This window comes from Vulpes lagopus, chromosome 10 (genome assembly GCF_018345385.1).
Source record: "Vulpes lagopus strain Blue_001 chromosome 10, ASM1834538v1, whole genome shotgun sequence".
In the NCBI taxonomy this organism is placed as follows: Eukaryota; Metazoa; Chordata; class Mammalia; order Carnivora; family Canidae; genus Vulpes; species Vulpes lagopus.
In genome coordinates this window covers 27126236-27143998 of record NC_054833.1, presented here as the reverse complement: position 1 = coordinate 27143998, position 17763 = coordinate 27126236, and the positions used below count along the sequence as shown (strand labels likewise).

At 45.9% G+C, this 17763-nt stretch overlaps 1 protein-coding gene across 1 annotated transcript; it reads left to right on the top strand.

Moving 5' to 3' along the window:
• The first annotated feature begins 47 nt into the window (after positions 1 to 47).
• Positions 48 to 17436, top strand: ACAD8 (acyl-CoA dehydrogenase family member 8). Its single transcript, XM_041769906.1, has 11 exons — positions 48 to 201; positions 3170 to 3270; positions 3711 to 3880; positions 4702 to 4811; positions 5389 to 5465; positions 5839 to 5976; positions 7838 to 7973; positions 8067 to 8164; positions 8506 to 8658; positions 9293 to 9395; positions 16754 to 17436. The coding sequence occupies exons 1-11, from the start codon at positions 102 to 104 to the stop codon at positions 16804 to 16806; spliced, it is 1239 nt and encodes a 412-aa protein (XP_041625840.1). The 5' UTR covers positions 48 to 101; the 3' UTR covers positions 16807 to 17436.
• Positions 17437 to 17763: the final 327 nt, after the last annotated feature.

Here is a 17763-nt window from a genome sequence, read left to right as displayed (position 1 = left end):
CGCACAGGCCCGCGGACGCACTACAGCGCCCAGGCTGCCCCGGGGCCGCCCCGCGCACGCCCGAGGTCGCCGCGCCGCCGGGCCGCAGCGCGAGCGGGACGATGTTGCGGAGCGGCTGCCGGCGGCTGGGAGGCTGGCTCCATGGCGCGGCGCGGGCCCGGGCGCGGGGCGGCCGCCGGGGCTGGGCCTCCTGCATCGACCGTAAGGCTCGCCGCGCCGGGCAGCGGGCCGGGCCGGGCGGGGAAGGGGTGCCGCGGCGGGAGCGCCCTGCTCCGCCCGCGCCGCACCTGCCGCCCCTGCCGCGCCCTCTCCCCCGTGGTGGGCGGGAGGCCTGGCGCGGGGACAGCTGCTCGGTCCCGGGGCCTCTGCCCCCCTTTCCCCCTCCCCTCTCTCCCCTCCCCGTCCTCCCCCCGTGGTGGGCGGGAGGCCTGGCGCGGGGACAGCTGCTCGGTCCCGGGGCCTCTGCCCGCCTTTCCCCCTCCCCTTCCCTTCCCCTCCTCTCCCTCCCCCCCCCCCCCGTGGTGGGCGGGAAGCCGGGCGCGGGGCCTGCTCGGTGCGGGCAAGCCCGGGCCTACCGTGAGCGGACGTGAGCGGACGAGCCTCCTGACCTCGCAGCCCCCAGGCGGACTCTTCCCCTCCCTGCGGGGGCCGCGGGGCCGCGGGGCGCTCTGGCCTGGTGCTGGGTGACGGGTTGAGAGGGCGGGGGCGCTGAGGGCTCGGGCTGCTTCCTCAGGTGACACAGGCCGCGGGGGTAAATTGTAGGATTTATGACTCAGGGTCATGAAACACTTGTGATCTTGAAACTCCCGTTGAAACGCAGTTGTCATTGAAAACGGGGGCAGCTACCCAGAGTTAGCAGACCTGAGCGGCTTCAGGCACCAGGCGCACGCTGTGATGCCAGCAACAGGGGTGCGGGCCCACGAGGCCGGCGAGGCATGCCCAGCCTCGGGTTTTTTCCTTCTGGGGGAAAAAAAGGAAAAGAACAGCTTTTTACTATATGTCACTTTTCTTCACAACAGGATAGGTATGAATCCCTTAGGTCGACACCCAGCTCTGCCACGTACACTAGTCTACAGTACCGTTTCCCTCTCGCCGTCCTAAAGCTCCTTCACAAGGTGCCACCGTGTTCTAGCAAGTAGAGTCGTAAACAGTTACCCTTGCCGATCCCAGGGCAGATAAGTAGCTGTTCTGGCAACAAATAGATTAAATATTTGATAGGTTAATAACATTAGATGACATATAGGTTAAATATGCAGGGGTATTTTTTTTTTTTAAAGATTTTATCTATTCATGAGAGACACACAGAGGCAGAGACCCAGGCAGGGGGAGAAGCAGGTTCCATGCACCCAGCCCAACACAAGACTCAATCCCGGGACTCCAGGATCACGCCCTGGGCTGAAGGCAGGGGCTTAACCCCCTGAGCCACCAGGGATCCCCTGGGGTATTTTTAGCAGCTGGTTGTGTAGCTTCAGCCAAGGAGGTACTTTTTTTCACCTTTCAGAGAAAGTACCTCTTCGTTAGTAAAATGAAAGGAAACTGCCCTTTCAATGCGTCATTCTACATATTAAAGTATCAGATTAACAAGAGTGGTTAACAGATACATCTTTGTTTCGTTGCATATCTTAATAAGCGAAACATGAGTTTTAGGAGAATTTTTATTTGTATTTTATTTCTGCAAGACTTTGCAAATACATGAGCTGTCAGCCAGGAACTGCGGATTGTTTGTCCCTAACCTGTGTTACTGTGAGTAACCACCAACGTTAAGTTTCCTCTCTGGGCTTCTCAGAGTTGCCTACCTGTAATCCTCACAAGTCATCCTTTCTGAGTTTGCCCGATACAGACCGACTGCTTTCTCGTGGCTCCTGCTTGCTGCCCATGCCCGCCCTGGAGAAACTCCACCATCAGCTCCTCTTCTCTGTTGGCAGGACTGTGCATCACTGTTAGGCACTGAAATAAGTTATTGCCAAGTGTCTCCATAGCCTTACATTAATGCACTTTAGCATCACCCCATCATGACCACATAGTTACCACTAAAGGATGAAACCTGAGAAGGTAATACAGAGCCCTGCACTTCTTTCCGCCTCATGTTTTATAGCTACTACTCTACCTCAGGGCTTCTCTTGGAAAAGTATAGGCATACACTCATTTTCTGTTACACACCTGAGGCAAGTGGTCCTTTCAAAATGACAGTAATAAAAGACAACAAAAGAGACATAAATGTGAACAACGTAAGTCTGGCGCACCCTGTGTAGATTACTGATCCTGGGATGCGTCAGCTCCCAGGATATGTGGTCCCATCTTTTGTAAGTTGGCTACACTATCCCCAAAAGGTTGTTTTCCCAGGAACTTTACTAGGGCTGTTTAGGTTAAATCTCTAAGTACTACTATGGGGTAGTCTTTTATTAGATGTTTAATGTTCTAGATAAACTTCTAGTGAGGCTGCACTACCTACCTCTTGATGTCAATTCATCTTCCGTAGCTTTTAAGTATCTTAAACCCCAAAAGCGAGGGAATTACCCAAAGTCACATCACTGATATAGCTTATGATAGAAAACGTCCTGAGATTTTGGAGTCCATCGGGTAAAAACATAGAATAAGGCCTTAACCATGTTTTCAAAACTGGAAGACCTTTTTCTACCATCAGGGTTATTGGTGAATGTTTGAAATTTGCCAAAGGCACAGCCTTATTAGAGGATTTTCTTAATTTGAAAGGTAGAACAAAGTATACATATGTTCCTTTTTCAATTAATCTTTTAAAATGAATGTATTGAAACAGCTATGGAGATTCATAGGACAGATTTTCCCAGGATACCAATACACAGAATGTAGGACATCCTAAAGGAAAAAATGTTTACCATGATTTGAGGGTCAATGTGTATTTACTATTTCTTTAATGTGGATTTATGAGGAGGAAGAGATACAGAAGAATACTGAAAGAATAAGCAATTAGGAGGTAAATGAAGTCAGCCAATCCACTAGGGAGGAAAGGAGGAAGGGAAAAGGAGAACTCGTTAATGGTAGGCAAAGCCATTCTATAGATGGTAAAGATTATACCATGTAAGAGAAATGTTACGGCATGTTCCCTGTCTTTAATTTCATGTCTCTTGATCTTGGCACTAGTCTTCCCTGACCCTGTCTGGGAACTGAATATGTGCAATTTTACCCACAGCTTCCGTGGGACTGAATGAAGACCAGAAAGAATTTCAGAAAGTGGCCTTTGACTTTGCTGCCCGGGAGATGGCTCCAAATATGGCAGAGTGGGACCAGAAGGTGGGCGTTTTCCTTGTGACTAGATGTTCCAACAAATGCCTCCCTTCGTGACCCTTTGTCTTCATCCCCCATGTAGTCCTAATTGTTTGGTATTTATTCTCCTTGTGCAACTCTCTTACTGCAAATGAGAGTTCTAGTAGTGCTGTGATTTCTTTCCTCATCTCGTAGAGACTAGTTTTGAGTTTGTCTTTCCTTTTAAATCATACAAAGATGTAGACACTCCTAAAACCAAGGCAGTTCACTTGATAATAAAAGGAAACTTTAATGGTAGAAAAACCAGTGCTTATAGACGGCGTTCTAACTGCTACTGTAGATAAATAGCCCATTAAGTTAAGAGAATATACACTCTCCCAAATGCAAACATCTTAATCCCTCGTTGTGCCCTTCAAAGCTAGGTCCATCTGTGAATCACTAACGTCCGTGTTGTCTTTTGTACGTAGGAGTTGTTCCCAGTGGACGCAATGCGGAAAGCTGCTCAGCTAGGCTTCGGGGGAGTCTATGTACGAACAGATGTAGGTGGGTCTGGCCTGTCACGGCTTGATACATCTGTTATCTTTGAGGCCTTGGCGACAGGCTGCACCAGCACCACGGCCTATATTAGCATCCACAAGTGAGTGCCAAAGCTTGGTAAGCACAGTGAAGTACTTGTACAGGTTAACTGGGAAATTTCAAATAAATAGGGAAAAGTTCATCTTTTCAAGATGATGGCCATTGAGGAGCCTCTATCAAAAAAGGAGGGGAGGGATGCCTGGGTGGCTTGGCTCAGTTGGTTAAGCACCCAACTCTTGATTTCAGGTCAGGTCATGATCTCAGGGTTATGGGATTGAGCCCTGCATTGGGCTCCACACTGGACTTGGACCCTGTTTGGGTCCCTCTGCTCCCTACCTCGCTCACCCGCACATGCACTTGCTCGTGCTCTCTCTCCCTCTCTTTCTCTCAACAAAAGAAAAAAGTTCACTCTAGTTTGCTGCTGCCTCTTGGACTTGAATCTGCCATCATACGTTGCATAGCAAATGAGGTGTGCCCACCTTCTCCCAAATCCTAGATTGAGCTAGAAGCAAACAGACTTCTCCAGGAGAGTAGTCATGGTCCTGTTCCCATCTTCCTCAACCCACAGATGAAGCCTCCAGAAATTTGTCAAAGTACATATAAGTCTTTGATTTTTAGGGAACTCATCTTACCTAGAAGTAGAGTGAACATCCAAGTGAGAAACACCCTGGCCCTGGGTAGTACTGTTCCGGGAATATGATGTAACTGAGGCCTTTCCTTTAAAGTCGAATCTTCTCAGTGGCAACTCCTCTCTTCCCACTCTCTCTCCTGCTTCATTCTGCTTTGCTGCTGGTGTTTCCCGTCCCCGTCCCTTTGCCCTTCAGATGTCCTTTTCTCCATATTAACTCTGTCATTGTCTTTTCTTCTTGGTGTACCTGTCAGCATGTGTGTCTGGATGATAGATACCTTCGGAAATGAGGAACAGAGGCACAGGTTTTGCCCACCGCTCTGTACCATGGAGAAGTTTGCCTCCTACTGCCTCACTGAACCAGGTGCGTTTGCCACCCTGCTGGTGAGACCTAGCAGGGGATGCTGCTCAGGTGAAATCACCGCGCACTCTCTGGTCCCCCTGACACATAGAACCCTTGTTTACCACAAAGTCTGGTTGTGGAGTAACAACCATAGCCTGTAGTCAGCTAGCCTATGAGGGTTCGAGGGCAGTCTCTGGCCTGGGAGATGGACAGTGGTCCAATTGCTGTCCACAGTTTTCACCAAACACCGAGTTCCTCTGGCAGTCTGTGGTTTTGTTTTGTTTTGTTTTGTTTTTTTAAAGATTTATTTATGTTAGGCACAGAGAGAGAGAGACAGAGGCAGAGGCAGAGACCCACAGGCAGAGGGAGAAGCAGGCTCCATGCCGGGAGCCCGATGCGGGACTCGATCCCGGGACTCCAGGATCGCGTCCTGGGCCAAAGGCAGGCACCAAACCGCTGAGCCACCCAGGGATCCCCCAGTCTGCGTTTTAAAGTATGAAATGCTGAGCTTTTGGTTGTAAGTGATTTCCTTGGAAGTGGAACCGTGCTGGGGCTCCTGTATCTTCACTGACTTCCTGTCCCACCCTCTCTGCCTTAGGAAGTGGCAGTGATGCTGCCTCCCTTTTGACCTCAGCAAAACGACAAGGAGATCATTATATCCTCAATGGCTCCAAGGTACCAGCATGCCCACCCTACAGAACCATCTGGAGATTGTTCCCATCTTCCTGCGGACATTGCTGGGATCCTTGCTATCTGCGAATTAGTATTTCCTAGGAGTTTTACATGTTGGTTAGAGAACCTCAGACCTATTTCCCTTTATTTACCTTCACTTTGTCTTCTGCTCTGAGTCCAGATAATCTTGCTCATTTAGTCTCATCAGCCAGATCCCTGATTCCCCAGGTAGCACAGGTTCTTTCTCCCCTCCTTCATTTCTCCGTGCCAGCATGCCTCTTCATGTCCTACCATCGGGGGGACTCTGGTAGTTTTCCCAGGTGTTAGGCTCCAGGGTGTGTGTCCTGATCCCGGTGCACCTCTCTCCAACCCCTAGGCCTTCATCAGCGGTGGGGGTGAATCAGACATCTATGTGGTCATGTGCCGAACAGGAGGACCAGGCCCAAAAGGCATCTCCTGTGTAGTTGTGGAGAAGGGGACCCCTGGCCTCAGCTTCGGCAAGAAGGAAAAAAAGGTGAGTAACTGTTGGAAACGAAACAGTTCAAGTTAAAACCATTCAAGAGTCTGCCACCTGCCAGACCAATCTCTGTTCTGTTTTGGGGAATAGGTTACGTACTTGCTAACTTGTCTTGGGGGCAGTTGTTTCTATTAGGATTTCGACAGGAGCGTATGGAATAGAATAGGGTGTGGCTGAAGGAATACCTCACCACTGGGAAAAATGTCAGAGTTCACCAGTAGGTTTCATAAGCTGCCTGTCATTTTAGCGCGAGGGATTTCTCTGACATCTGTCCCAACTCCACTGCTGACCTGTTTCTTATCCAGCTTCTTATTTTGGCACACTCTTTTATCCCAGGAGGAAATACTTACAGATCCGGGGGTGACTAGGTGACAGGAATTTCAGGAAGGGAAAGCGTATAGGCCACTTTTCTTCTTTAAGTAAAAATAAGATAGAACTCCCTGGAGATGATCTTGGGTTTCAGTAATGTAAGAGGGAGAGTATTTCTGTAGGGGCTTTGAAAAGACATTCTTAGGATTAAGAAATCCCGTAGCCAGATGGTGAGTCGTAGAACTGGGATCGCGTAGCTGTAGCTGGCGGTGTGGTGAGACCCCTTCGGATGTGTAGGGCCAGGGCCCAGAAGCACCCTCCACCTCCAATAGGTACTGTTAGAGCTAGGATCGGGGGAGAAGTCGGTAACAAAACGAGCCCTAAATATGCTTCTCCGTTCATCGCTCCTAGAGAGTTTCTGTATTTATTTCCCTCACGAGCTTTCCTGATACTTTATGAACTGCCAAAGAGTTAGAGGCTTTAGTGCCCCTTCTCTTTTTTAGTATAGTAGGTTTTTACTGAATTGCTACCATGTGCAAAGCCTGATGCTGGCTCCTGGGGTGGAGGAGGATACAAAAGTTGCTCCTAAGCTTATCTGGAATGGTAAGACACACGCAGTCTTACCTGTATAAGGTGTGCAAACTGTGCAGGTGGTATGTAACTTGTATATGGGATATATAAGATATACAGCTGCGAGGAATGTCTGCATTGGGTCCTGCAATGTGGGCTGACCTACACAGCCTGACATAGAATTTTACAGGATCGAGTTACACCGATTCAGTTTGTTTGTGCTTATAAAGACAGTGACGCGCGGGGGTGGTGTCCACCTCAGTATTTGTGGTATCTGTGACAGAATGCTGAAGCTGTCAAGTTTCACGCCTACAGAAAAACTGCAAATAAGTTGCAGAAACAGTGTATCTTTTCTTCCTTTCGATCTTGCTTTTCTCTCCCTTTTAAGTGTATACATCTTCTTCCTTTTTCGATTTAATTATTAGATTTGCCTTACATATTTTTTAATGTGAGGGTAACTTGGAAGGACATCTCTATTCATTCTGCAGGTGATGAGTGCCCAGTATGTGCCAAGCATTTGTAAACAGTAGGGGAAGAGCAGTGAACAAAGGCAAGCTCTGTCCTCCTGGAATTCACCTTTCAGCAAGCAGGGACAGGGAACAGACATGTGAATAAGCAGGGTACCTTCTGGTAGTGCTCTGTGCTACGACAGACATAAAACAGGTTGATAGGACACTGACTGAGGGAGCTTGAAAGCTTCTGTAATAGGGCTGGACCCTCAGAGGTTATGACTTTTGAGATGAGATCCAGAGTATTAGAAGAAACAACCATAAGACCAATTCCGGGCAGAGACAACAGTGGATCGCCTGTTTGGGAAGCCAAAGAAACATTCAGTATGGCCCTAAGGTTAGTGAGCAAAGAAGAGGATGGTGTGGGATGGAATTGGACAGGCAGGCAGGGGCTTGCAGGCTGAAGTGGAGAGTCACTGCCCTGAATGCCATGCTGTTTGGGCAGCCATACAGTCCCTGATTTTTGCCAGGTGGGGTGGAACTCACAGCCAACCCGCGCGGTGATCTTTGAAGACTGTGCAGTGCCTGTGGCCAACAGAATTGGAAACGAGGGACAGGGTTTCATCATTGCCATGAAAGGACTGAATGGAGGAAGGATCAATGTTGGTGAGAACACAACAGGATGAGGCAGGAAGGTAGCTGGTGGGCGCTAGCAGCACTGCCTGGCTCTGTTGAAATGTTGGCACTCTTCCTTTCCAGCTTCCTGCTCGTTAGGAGCTGCTCATGCTTCAGTCGTCCTCACGCGAGACTATCTCAGTGTTCGGAAGCAGTTTGGAGAGCCTCTGGCCAATAACCAGGTCATTTCCCAGATGCCCCTGCATGAGACCTGCTCTGTGGCCCACATTCTCTAGGAGGGTGAGGCTGTGGGTTCTCACTGGACTTCTGCCCCCACCTTAGAACCTGTGTTCTAATTTTATCAGTAATCTTTTTCAGGAGGTGATACCGAAGTGTAGGGCAAGGGAAGTGTGCTTAGAGCTCACAAGGCAGTACATTTTCTCTGTAGAAGAGGCAGAGACTTTGAAGCTTGGGGTCACTTAGAAAAGGTACCTCGTGAGAGATGTCTTATAGAGGGCCCCAGATCAGGTGCTGGTCTAAGCCTGTCTGTCTTGTCCGGTTCTCTCCTCCCCTGTTGCTGCAGTACCTGCAATTCAAACTGGCTGATATGGCAACAAGGCTGGTGGCCTCCCGGCTGATAATCCGCAATGCAGCAGTGGCCCTGCAGGAGGAGCGAGAAGATGCAGTGGCCCTGTGCTCCATGGCCAAGCTCTTCGCTACAGATGAATGCTTTGCTGTGCGTGATGATGCCCTCTGGCTGTCTTGGGTAGACAAGGAGCAGCTGCTAGTCCAGGGATGTTGAGAGCCGTTAGTCTACTCCTGGGATGCTGCAGACATTGCCTTGGGGCTTAAGGATACCGTGCACTCATGAGACGCCTGCTTGGGACCTGCTCCATGCCTTTACACACTCCACTGTGTCACTGCCATTTGGTTGTGTTCTGGATGAGACACTACCCTTGGAAGAAGGTTCAGAGCAGCCTAATGCCTCTTGCTCAAATGTAGCACTACACTATGTTTACGGTATCAGGGGCAAAACTATTTCCACATGAGGCTGCATTGCTGCTAGTTGGCATCATAGCGTCACAGAATCGCAGCCAGAGTGCTTGAGGGCGGCCTCTCCCCTGCAGGTAATAGACGGGCAGAGCTCTCTGAGTTGCTTGCCTGGTGGGAACCCACAAGTTTGGTAGGTAAAGTTCCCTTGTTATCTAACCACGCAGAATACAGATCCCTCCTTTGGGCTGGTCATCTGTAGGTTGTTCTTCCTCCTGTTAGATTATAGCAGGTGCCAGATTGGGGGCTGGGGTAGGAAGAGAAGCCATGTTTCCACAATCTTCCTCAATCAAAGATGTCTAATCCCTGTCTCCCTGAAGATCTGCAACCAGGCTTTACAGATGCATGGAGGCTATGGCTACCTGAAGGACTATGCTGTTCAGCAGTATGTGCGGGACTCCAGAGTCCATCAAATACTAGAAGGTAAAAATTGCCAGAGCTGTTCTCCAGAATGGTTAGTGGATTAGCACTTTCCCCAGCCTGTCTGTCCCCGTGCTGACTGGTTCTCAGGGTTCCATCAGGCCCTGTTTCTTGCCTTCCTTCTCCCTCTTTCTCCTGCCGCTGCTCTGGAAGTGTCTGTGGGTGCCGTACAGAGCACTCGCCTGGGAGTCAGGAGGCTCTGCGTTGTCACCATGGGTAAGCCGTCAGATCACTCCATTTCTGCTCTTTCTCTTTGCAGATTTTAGAGAACACTTAAACTCAGATAATGTACAAGAAAGCATTTTGAAAACTACAACAGTAACCCTTACCAAGTCCCTGGTCCTCAGGGATCCGAAAAGCTCTGTCCCATAATTAACAGGGCAAGTGTGAGCTAATTTGATCACAAGCAGCCTCTATAAATTGATGATTTTTCTGTCAGTATTGCTAATGGATTTTTCAGTAAACGAAATCATATGGGCATTTTCTTGGCAATCACAGAAGATTGGGCTGGAAAAGGTGTAAGCTGCTGGGATCCAGCTCAGAACATGGCCTCTTCCACTCCCCACACATGCAAAAGTCTTGAAATCACATACTCCTGTGTCGGTGTCAGTAGCCAGCTGTGGTTACCTTGTAGGAGAGCCAGGTGGGGCAAAGTCTTGCCGAAGTGCCTTTCAGTGCCAGAATGTGGGGCGGCTCCCACACAGGCACAGGAGAGGCCTGTGGGCATTTTCACAGCATTCTTGAAGCTGAGGAGATGCCAGGATGCCCCGGAGGGCTTGTGAAAGTGGATTGCTGGGCTTCACACCCAGAGGTCCTAACTCCGTGGGTCTTGGGGAGGCCTCAGAATTTTGCATCTCTTAACAGGTTTTCAGGTGAGGCTTCCGCTGCGTGTCTGGGAACCCCACTCAGACCCACCGCTCTGATGCCATGTGCAAATCCTAAAAGTTAGAGTCTGCTCTCTTCTGCATACCTTGTCCCTGAAATAGGTCGATGAGCTCAGTCACTGATGCACAGGTTCGTCCGATTGCTCCTGCAGTTACCTCCTTACCCGGCATTTATGGATGACGGGTTTAGGAGGTACTTCCCTGCTTGTCTGACAACATGAGGCTTCTCCTTTATTCTGGCTTCACCTTGTAACCTCGTAAGACGAAGTGGGAAAAGCCAGCTACATTTATTTGAGGCCATGCCATTATCCACTTACAGAAAATTTGGGGCCCTGCTCTTTATCACTTTATTTCATTGTGGACTTTGTTATTGGATAAACCTGCAATCTTAGATTTGATTTTATTTGAGATGTGTGATTACTCATTCCTTGTGGGTATTCATATTTCTCTTTGCATTAAAAAAGCCACTATAAATTATAAATGAAGCAAGAAGTTGACCCCTTCTTTCAGGGAAATGTTTTTGTTTGTTCTTTTAAAATTCACTTTTCTGATTACTAAAGAAATTGGTATATTTATTGTTGAAAGCTTATAAAATATAGGGAAGGTAAAAGAAAATCACTCATGTTTCCACATTCAGAATTAATATTTTGGATTCCTGTTATAGGGAAGTCCAAAATATCCCCTGTGGGGCTTTTGTAGGTACTTTGTTTGTTTGTTTTGTTTTTTATGTGAAGTATTATTGTTATATGATGTTGGTTTCAGGTGGGCAACACAATAATTCAACAGTTGAAATAGAGAAGGAAGGACATTAACTCTTCTTTACATGTTTGGTAGAATCCTGCTGTGTGGCTGTCCAGTCCTGGATTTTTCTTTGTTGGGAGGTTTTTGATTGCCAGTTCAATTTTGTTACTAGTAATCAATCTGTTCAGATTTTCTATTTCTTTCTGACTCAGTCATGGAAAGTTATATGTTTCTAGGGATTTATCTGCTTCTTTCTCCTAAGTTGTCCAATTTGTTGACGCATCATTTTTCATGATAGCCTCTTATGATCCTTATGTTTCTGGGGTTGTAACTTATCTTTCATTTCTGATTTTATTCATTTGAGTTCTTTTTCTTTTTTTTTTTTTTTCCTTAATAAGTCTGGCTAAAGATTTATCAATGTTGTATATCTTTCCAAAGAAGAGGCTCTGAGGGCAGCCCTGGTGGCTCAGCGGTTTAGCGCCGCCTTCAGCCCAGGGTGTGACCCCGGGGTCTCAGGATCAAGTCCCACATTGGGCTTCCTGTGTGGAGCCTGCTTCTCCCTCTGCCTGTGTCTCTCATGAATAAATAAATACAGTCTTTTTTTAAAAAAAAAAAAAGAAGAAGAAGAGGCTCTGAGTTTCACTGATCTTTTATATTGTTTTTTTAGTTTCTATTTCATTTATTTCACTCTGGACCTTTATTATTTCTTTCCTTCTACTAACTCTGAGTTTGTTCTTTTTTTTTCCTAATGCTTTTAGACACATACTTAGATTGTATATTTGAAATTTTTCTTGTTTTGTTTTGTTTTTTTAAGTAGGCTCAACCCCAAAGTGGGGCTTGCACTCATAACCATGACTCTACTGACTGCACCACTCAGGTGCCCCCATGTTTCTTGTTTCTTGAAGAAAGGTTGTTTCAGGGATCCCTGGGTGGCGCAGCGGTTTGGCGCCTGCCTTTGGCCCAGGGCGCGATCCTGGAGACCCGGGATCGAGTCCCACGTCGGGCTCCCGGTGCATGGAGCCTGCTTCTCCCTCTGCCTGTGCCTCTGCCTCTCTCTCTCTGTGACTATCATAAATAAATAAAAATTTAAAAAAAAAAAAAAAAAAAGAAAGGTTGTTTCACTATAATCTTGCCTATTAGACAGCTTTTGCTGTGTCCCAAAGATTTTGGAACATTGTCTTTCTGTTTTCATTTGTCTCCTGGTATTTTTTAATTTCCTATTGATTTCTCTCTTGATGAATTTGTTGTTTAACAACATGTTAAACATGTTGTTTAGTCTCCACATGTTTTTCTACCATTTTTTTCTAGTAATTGATTTCAAGTTTTATATCATTGTAGTTGAAAAAAAAATGCTTAATATGATTTCAGTCTTTTTAAATGTATTGAGACTCATTTTGTGGCCTCGCATGTGGTCTTAGGGAATGTGCACTCCCTTGTGCACATGAACAGAATATGTATTCTGACATTTTTGGATGGAATGTTCCGCATATATCTGTGAAGTCCTGAAGTCCTGTCTGTTCTAACATGTCATTCAAAGCCACTGTTTGCATACTGAGTTTCTGTCTGGATGATCTGTCCATTGATGTAACTGGGGCGTTAAAATCTTCCACTATTGTATTACTGTTAATTTCTGCCTTTATGTCTGTTAGTATTTACTTTAAATATTTAGGTGCAATTGCATTGGGTATACAGATATTTATAATTGTTACATCCTCTGGTTGGATTGGTTCTTTTATCATTATGTGATTACCGTCTTTGTGTTTTGTTATAGTCTTTCTTATAAAGTCTTATTTTAGGGACACCTGAGTGGCTCAGTGGTTGAGCGTCTGCCTTTGGCTCAGGGACTGATCCCGGATTTCTGGGATCAAGTCTCAAATCAGGCTCTCTGCATGGAGCCTGCTCCTCCTCCCTTTGCCTGTGTCTCTGCCTCTCTTTCTGTGTCTCCCATAAATAAATAAAATCTTTAAAAAAATAAAAAAACAAAATAAAATAAGGTCTATTTTACCTGATATCGATATTGTTACCCTAGCTTTGTAAAAATTTTACCTTTGCATAGAATATCTTTTTCCATCCCCTCACTTTCAGTCTGTATGTGTCTTTAGGTCTGGAGTAAATCTCTTGTAGGCAGCATATAGATGGGTCTTGTTTTTTTTGTTTATTTATTTATTTATGATAGTCACACACAGAGAGAGAGAGAGAGGCAGAGACACAGGCAGAGGGAGAAGCAGGCTCCATGCACCGGGAGCCCGACGTGGGATTCGATCCCGGGTCTCCAGGATCGCGCCCTGGGTCAAAGGCAGGCGCCAAACCGCTGCGCCACCCAGGGATCCCTCTTGTTTTTTTTTTTTATCCACTCAGACACTCTTTGTCTTTTGATTGAAGCATTTAGTCCATTTACATTTAAAGTAATAGTAATATTGATAGATATGTATTGAGTGTCATTTTGTTAATTGTTGTCTGGTTGTTTTCATTCAGTTTCTTTTTTCTTTTCTTGCTGTCTTCCCTTGTGACTAATGACTTACCTTAATGTTACACTCCCGATTCCTTTCTCTTTATTTTTTGTGCGTCTCTTAACAGGTTTTTGGTTTGTAGTCACCACGAAGTCCATGTACAACATCCCATTATATAGCAGCCTGGTTTAAGTGATGATTGATTAAGTTCAAACACATTATAAAAGCAGTACATTTTTAGCACCCCCTGTTTTATGTATTTGATATTTTATGATCCCCTTGACTAATTTTTTAGATATAAGTGATTTTATTACTTTTTCTTTTAACCTTCACACTAGCTTTATAAGTGATTGATCTACTACCTATATTACATGTTGCTTTTACCAGTGAATTTTTTTCTTTCATAATTTAGTTCTAGTTATTGCCTTTTCTTTTCAACTTAAACAAGTCCCTTTAAACTTCTTGTCAGTTTAGTGATGATGAGCTCCATTAACTTTTGTTTGGGAAACTTTTTTTTTTTTTAGGATTTTATTTCTTTATTTACTGAGAGAGAAAGAGAGAGAGCACATGAGCAGGGGGAAGGAGCAGAGGGAGAGGGAGACGCAGACTCTGTACCAAGCACAAAGCCCAGCATGGGGCTCGATCCCACGACCTTGAGATCGTGATCTGAGCTGAAATCAAGAGTTGGACACTTAACTTCCCAGGCACCCGTATCTGGAAAACTCTTTATCTCTCCTTCCATTCTAAATGATAGGCTTGCCAAATAGACTATTCTTGGTTGTTGTTTTTTTCCCTTTCAGCACTTTGAATATATCATGCCACTTTCTTCTGGCTGCAAAGTTTTTACTGAAAAATCTACTAATAGCCTAATGGGTATTTTCCCTTGTACATAACTATTTGCTTTTCTCTAGCTGCTTTTAAGATTTCTCTCTCTCTGGGGATCCCTGGGTGGCTCAGCGGTTTGGCACCTGCCTTTGGCCCAGGGTGCGGTCCTGGGGTCCCGGGATCGAATCCCGCGTCGGGCTCCCGGCATGGAGCCTGCTTCTCCCTCTGCCTGTGTCTCTGCCTCTCTCTATATATCATAAATAAATCTTTAAAAAAAAAAAAAAAGATTTCTCTCTCTCTCTTTTTTTGTTTAAGATTTTATTTATTTATTCATGAGAGACACAGAGGGAAAGAGAGGCAGAGACACAGGCAGAGGGAGAAGCAGGTTCCATGCAGGGAGCCCAACATGGGACTCGATCCCGGGTCTCCAGGATCATGCCTTGGGCCGAAGGTGGCGCTAAACCGCTGAGCCACCGGGCTGCCCTAAGATTTCTCTTTATATGTTATTTTTACCATCTTAATTATTATATATATATTTTATGTTTTGGTCTGGCTCCCCTGGTTTAACTTGTTTGGAGCTCTCTATGCTTCCAGAAATTGTATGTCTTTTTTCTTCCCAAGAGTAAGGAAGTTTTTAGCCATTATTTTTCAAATAAGTTTTCTGCCTCTTTCTCCCTTCTCCTTGTGGGACCCCAGTAGTGCAAATGCTAGTATTCTTGATGTTGTCCCACAGGTCCCTTAAATTCTTTTTTCTTTTTGCTCTTCAGCTTGTTTGCTTTATACTACCCTGTCTTCCAGATTGCTGATCCATTCTGCATCCTCTAATCTTCTTTTGATTCCCTTTAGAGTATTTTTTCATTTTAGTCTTCAACCTTTTGTTTTTCTGTTTTCTATCTCTTTCCTGAAGTTTTCATTAAGTTCATCCACTCTTCTCTCAAGGCCCCTGAGCATCTTTATGACCATTATTTTGAAACTTTTTTTTTTTTTAATTTTTTTATTTATTTATGATAGTCACAGAGAGAGAGAGAGAGAGGCAGAGACACAGGCAGAGGGAGAAGCAGGCTCCATGCACCTGGAGCACGATGTGGGATTTGATCCCGGGTCTCCAGGATCGCGCCCTGGGCCAAAGGCAGGCGCTAAACCGCTGCGCCACCCAGGGATCCCTATTTTGAAACTTTATCAAGTAGACTCCTTATCTCTGTTTATTCAGGTCTTTTTCTGAGGTGTCTTGTTCTTTCATTTGGAGCATATTCTTGTCTCCTCATTTTTGTTTTTTCTGTATTAGGTAAGCCAATTGTGTCTTCTGGTCCTGAAGCTAATGCCTTAGATGGAAGGCATTCTGGGGGCTCAGTAGCACGATCCTCCCCTCGTGCTGTTGTGTCTGGGCCGTGACAACTGTGGGCACACTGGTGGCTAGCTGCCAGGCCCCCCTGTGCATCTTGTGGGTGTGCTAGTGAGTGGCAAGGGCTTTGGTTGAGGGCAGGCACCAGCCCCTAGTGATGTTGCCTGCCAGCTATGGTGGGCAGTACCTGCTTGGAGGGACATCTGCTGAGCTGAGTGTGTTGAGCCAGGCAGGTCTGCAGGAGAATGCCAGGGTGGGGCAAGCAGTGCTAGCCAGGTAGGTGGAGGAGGTCTTGCTCCCAAAGCATCTGGCTGACTAAGCTTAGGAGTACAAGAAAAATGGCACTTGCTCACACTTCCATTACCAGAGAAAGTTCCTACAGATCCCTGCCCCTCGGACACATACCTGAAAATTAGTCATTAGGCCTCCTTCATGTATGACGCACGAGTTTTTCAAACTGCTGCCTCTGTGGTGGGCTCTGAATGACTGTCACTCTGTGTGGGCCCGTTAAGAGTAGTGTCTCGGTTTCCTGTAGCTCCCTGGCTCTCCAGGAGTTAAGGTCCACTGATTTCCAAAGCCAGACAATATGAGGGCTCATCTTCCCAGTGAAGATCTCCAGGGCAGGGGGTGCCTGATGTGGGACTTGAACCTCTTGCTCCTTAGGAGGGACCTCCACACCTGTGAAACTTCTTGCTTATGGGTCACTGAGTCGTGGTTTGGTTCCCAACAGTCTGTGTCCCACCTACCCTTCTTGATGTGACTTTTTCTTTATATCTTTAGCTATAGAAGAGCTGTCCTGCTAGAGTTTGGGTTCTCAGAGTGGGTTTTGGTGTACGTAGTTGTGGCCTTAGTGTGTCTATGGTGAGCTCAGCATCTTCCTACTAAGCCATCTTCCCCTCTCCTGGAGGGATGTTTTTAAAGAGTAAACTTATTCCTTACTTCCTGACATTATTCTGTACTTTGGAGAGAAGTCTGTGATAATCCCATCCCTCTCAGGGTGAAAGCAACAATTGTAGTTTATATCCAGTACTACCATGAATGAGGCTTGGAGCACCCTGGGCAAAGCTTTACCAAGCACTTTACTGCAACTAAATCTTTCATTCTTTCTTCCCCTTGCAGGCAGCAACGAAGTGATGAGGATGCTGATCTCTCGAAGCCTGTTTGAGGAGTAGCACGTAGACTTGATGTCCGGTCATGATGGTTAATGTACAACTTGAATCAGTATTGAGAGCTTTCATGTGGACCGTTGTGTTGCATATGAGTCATGGATTAGATTGAAGGGCTGAGCTCTTTCAGGTGGATTCTAAGGTGTGTGCTGGGAGCAGCATCAGCTCTAGGACCGGGACAGAGTCCTCAGCAGAACTGGAGGAATTGCCCTAGTTGGGAATGTCACAAGAAGATGTACTACCTTGTATTCTGATGCAAAAAGATGACCAGTGAAGATTCACCACCAAATCAAAGTCCTTTCTTGGATCCACATCATCTTGATTTGTCTGCATTTTTCTGGTTCACTAAATCTCTCTTCCAGGGATCTGGATGCTTCCATTAAGGGTTTTTTTCTGATGATAAAGCAAAGGTGTAAGAAAGGAGAAATGGAGAAAAAATGTCCTCCTGTTTTTTCCTGTGCTCTGAACCTCAGCTAAAGATGCAGAGCGTTTCTGTGGGTTGCATTTCCTTTGTATTACTCCTGTGAATGTAAGTCATGTTAAAATGAGTATTTGGGAAACGTTACTCCAGGTGTGATTTAGGGTATATCTATACTTGTATACTTCCTAAATATCAAGGGCTGAAATTATATGGGACTCTGAGTTCTCATTGTTTTCTTTTTTAGAAGCGTGTGGTCTAGGAATGGTATTCAGGTTTCTATAACCCTTCCTGATACATACTTTGAGATATTTTCTGACCTATCATTATAAGTCCATAGAAGAGAGAGAGAGTGATTTGGCAAAAGTGGTAGTAGGAAGGGATTCATCAAGACAGTAAAAATTCAAATTAAACTTTTATGAAAATGTAGAATATCTAAAGAGAACCAAGAAAGTCATTTTCAGACAGGAAGGAAGAAGGAGCAGGAAAAGTGCAGAATTAGTGTGATAGCTTCTTGCAACTTTGCCTTGTTATGCTTTGGGCTT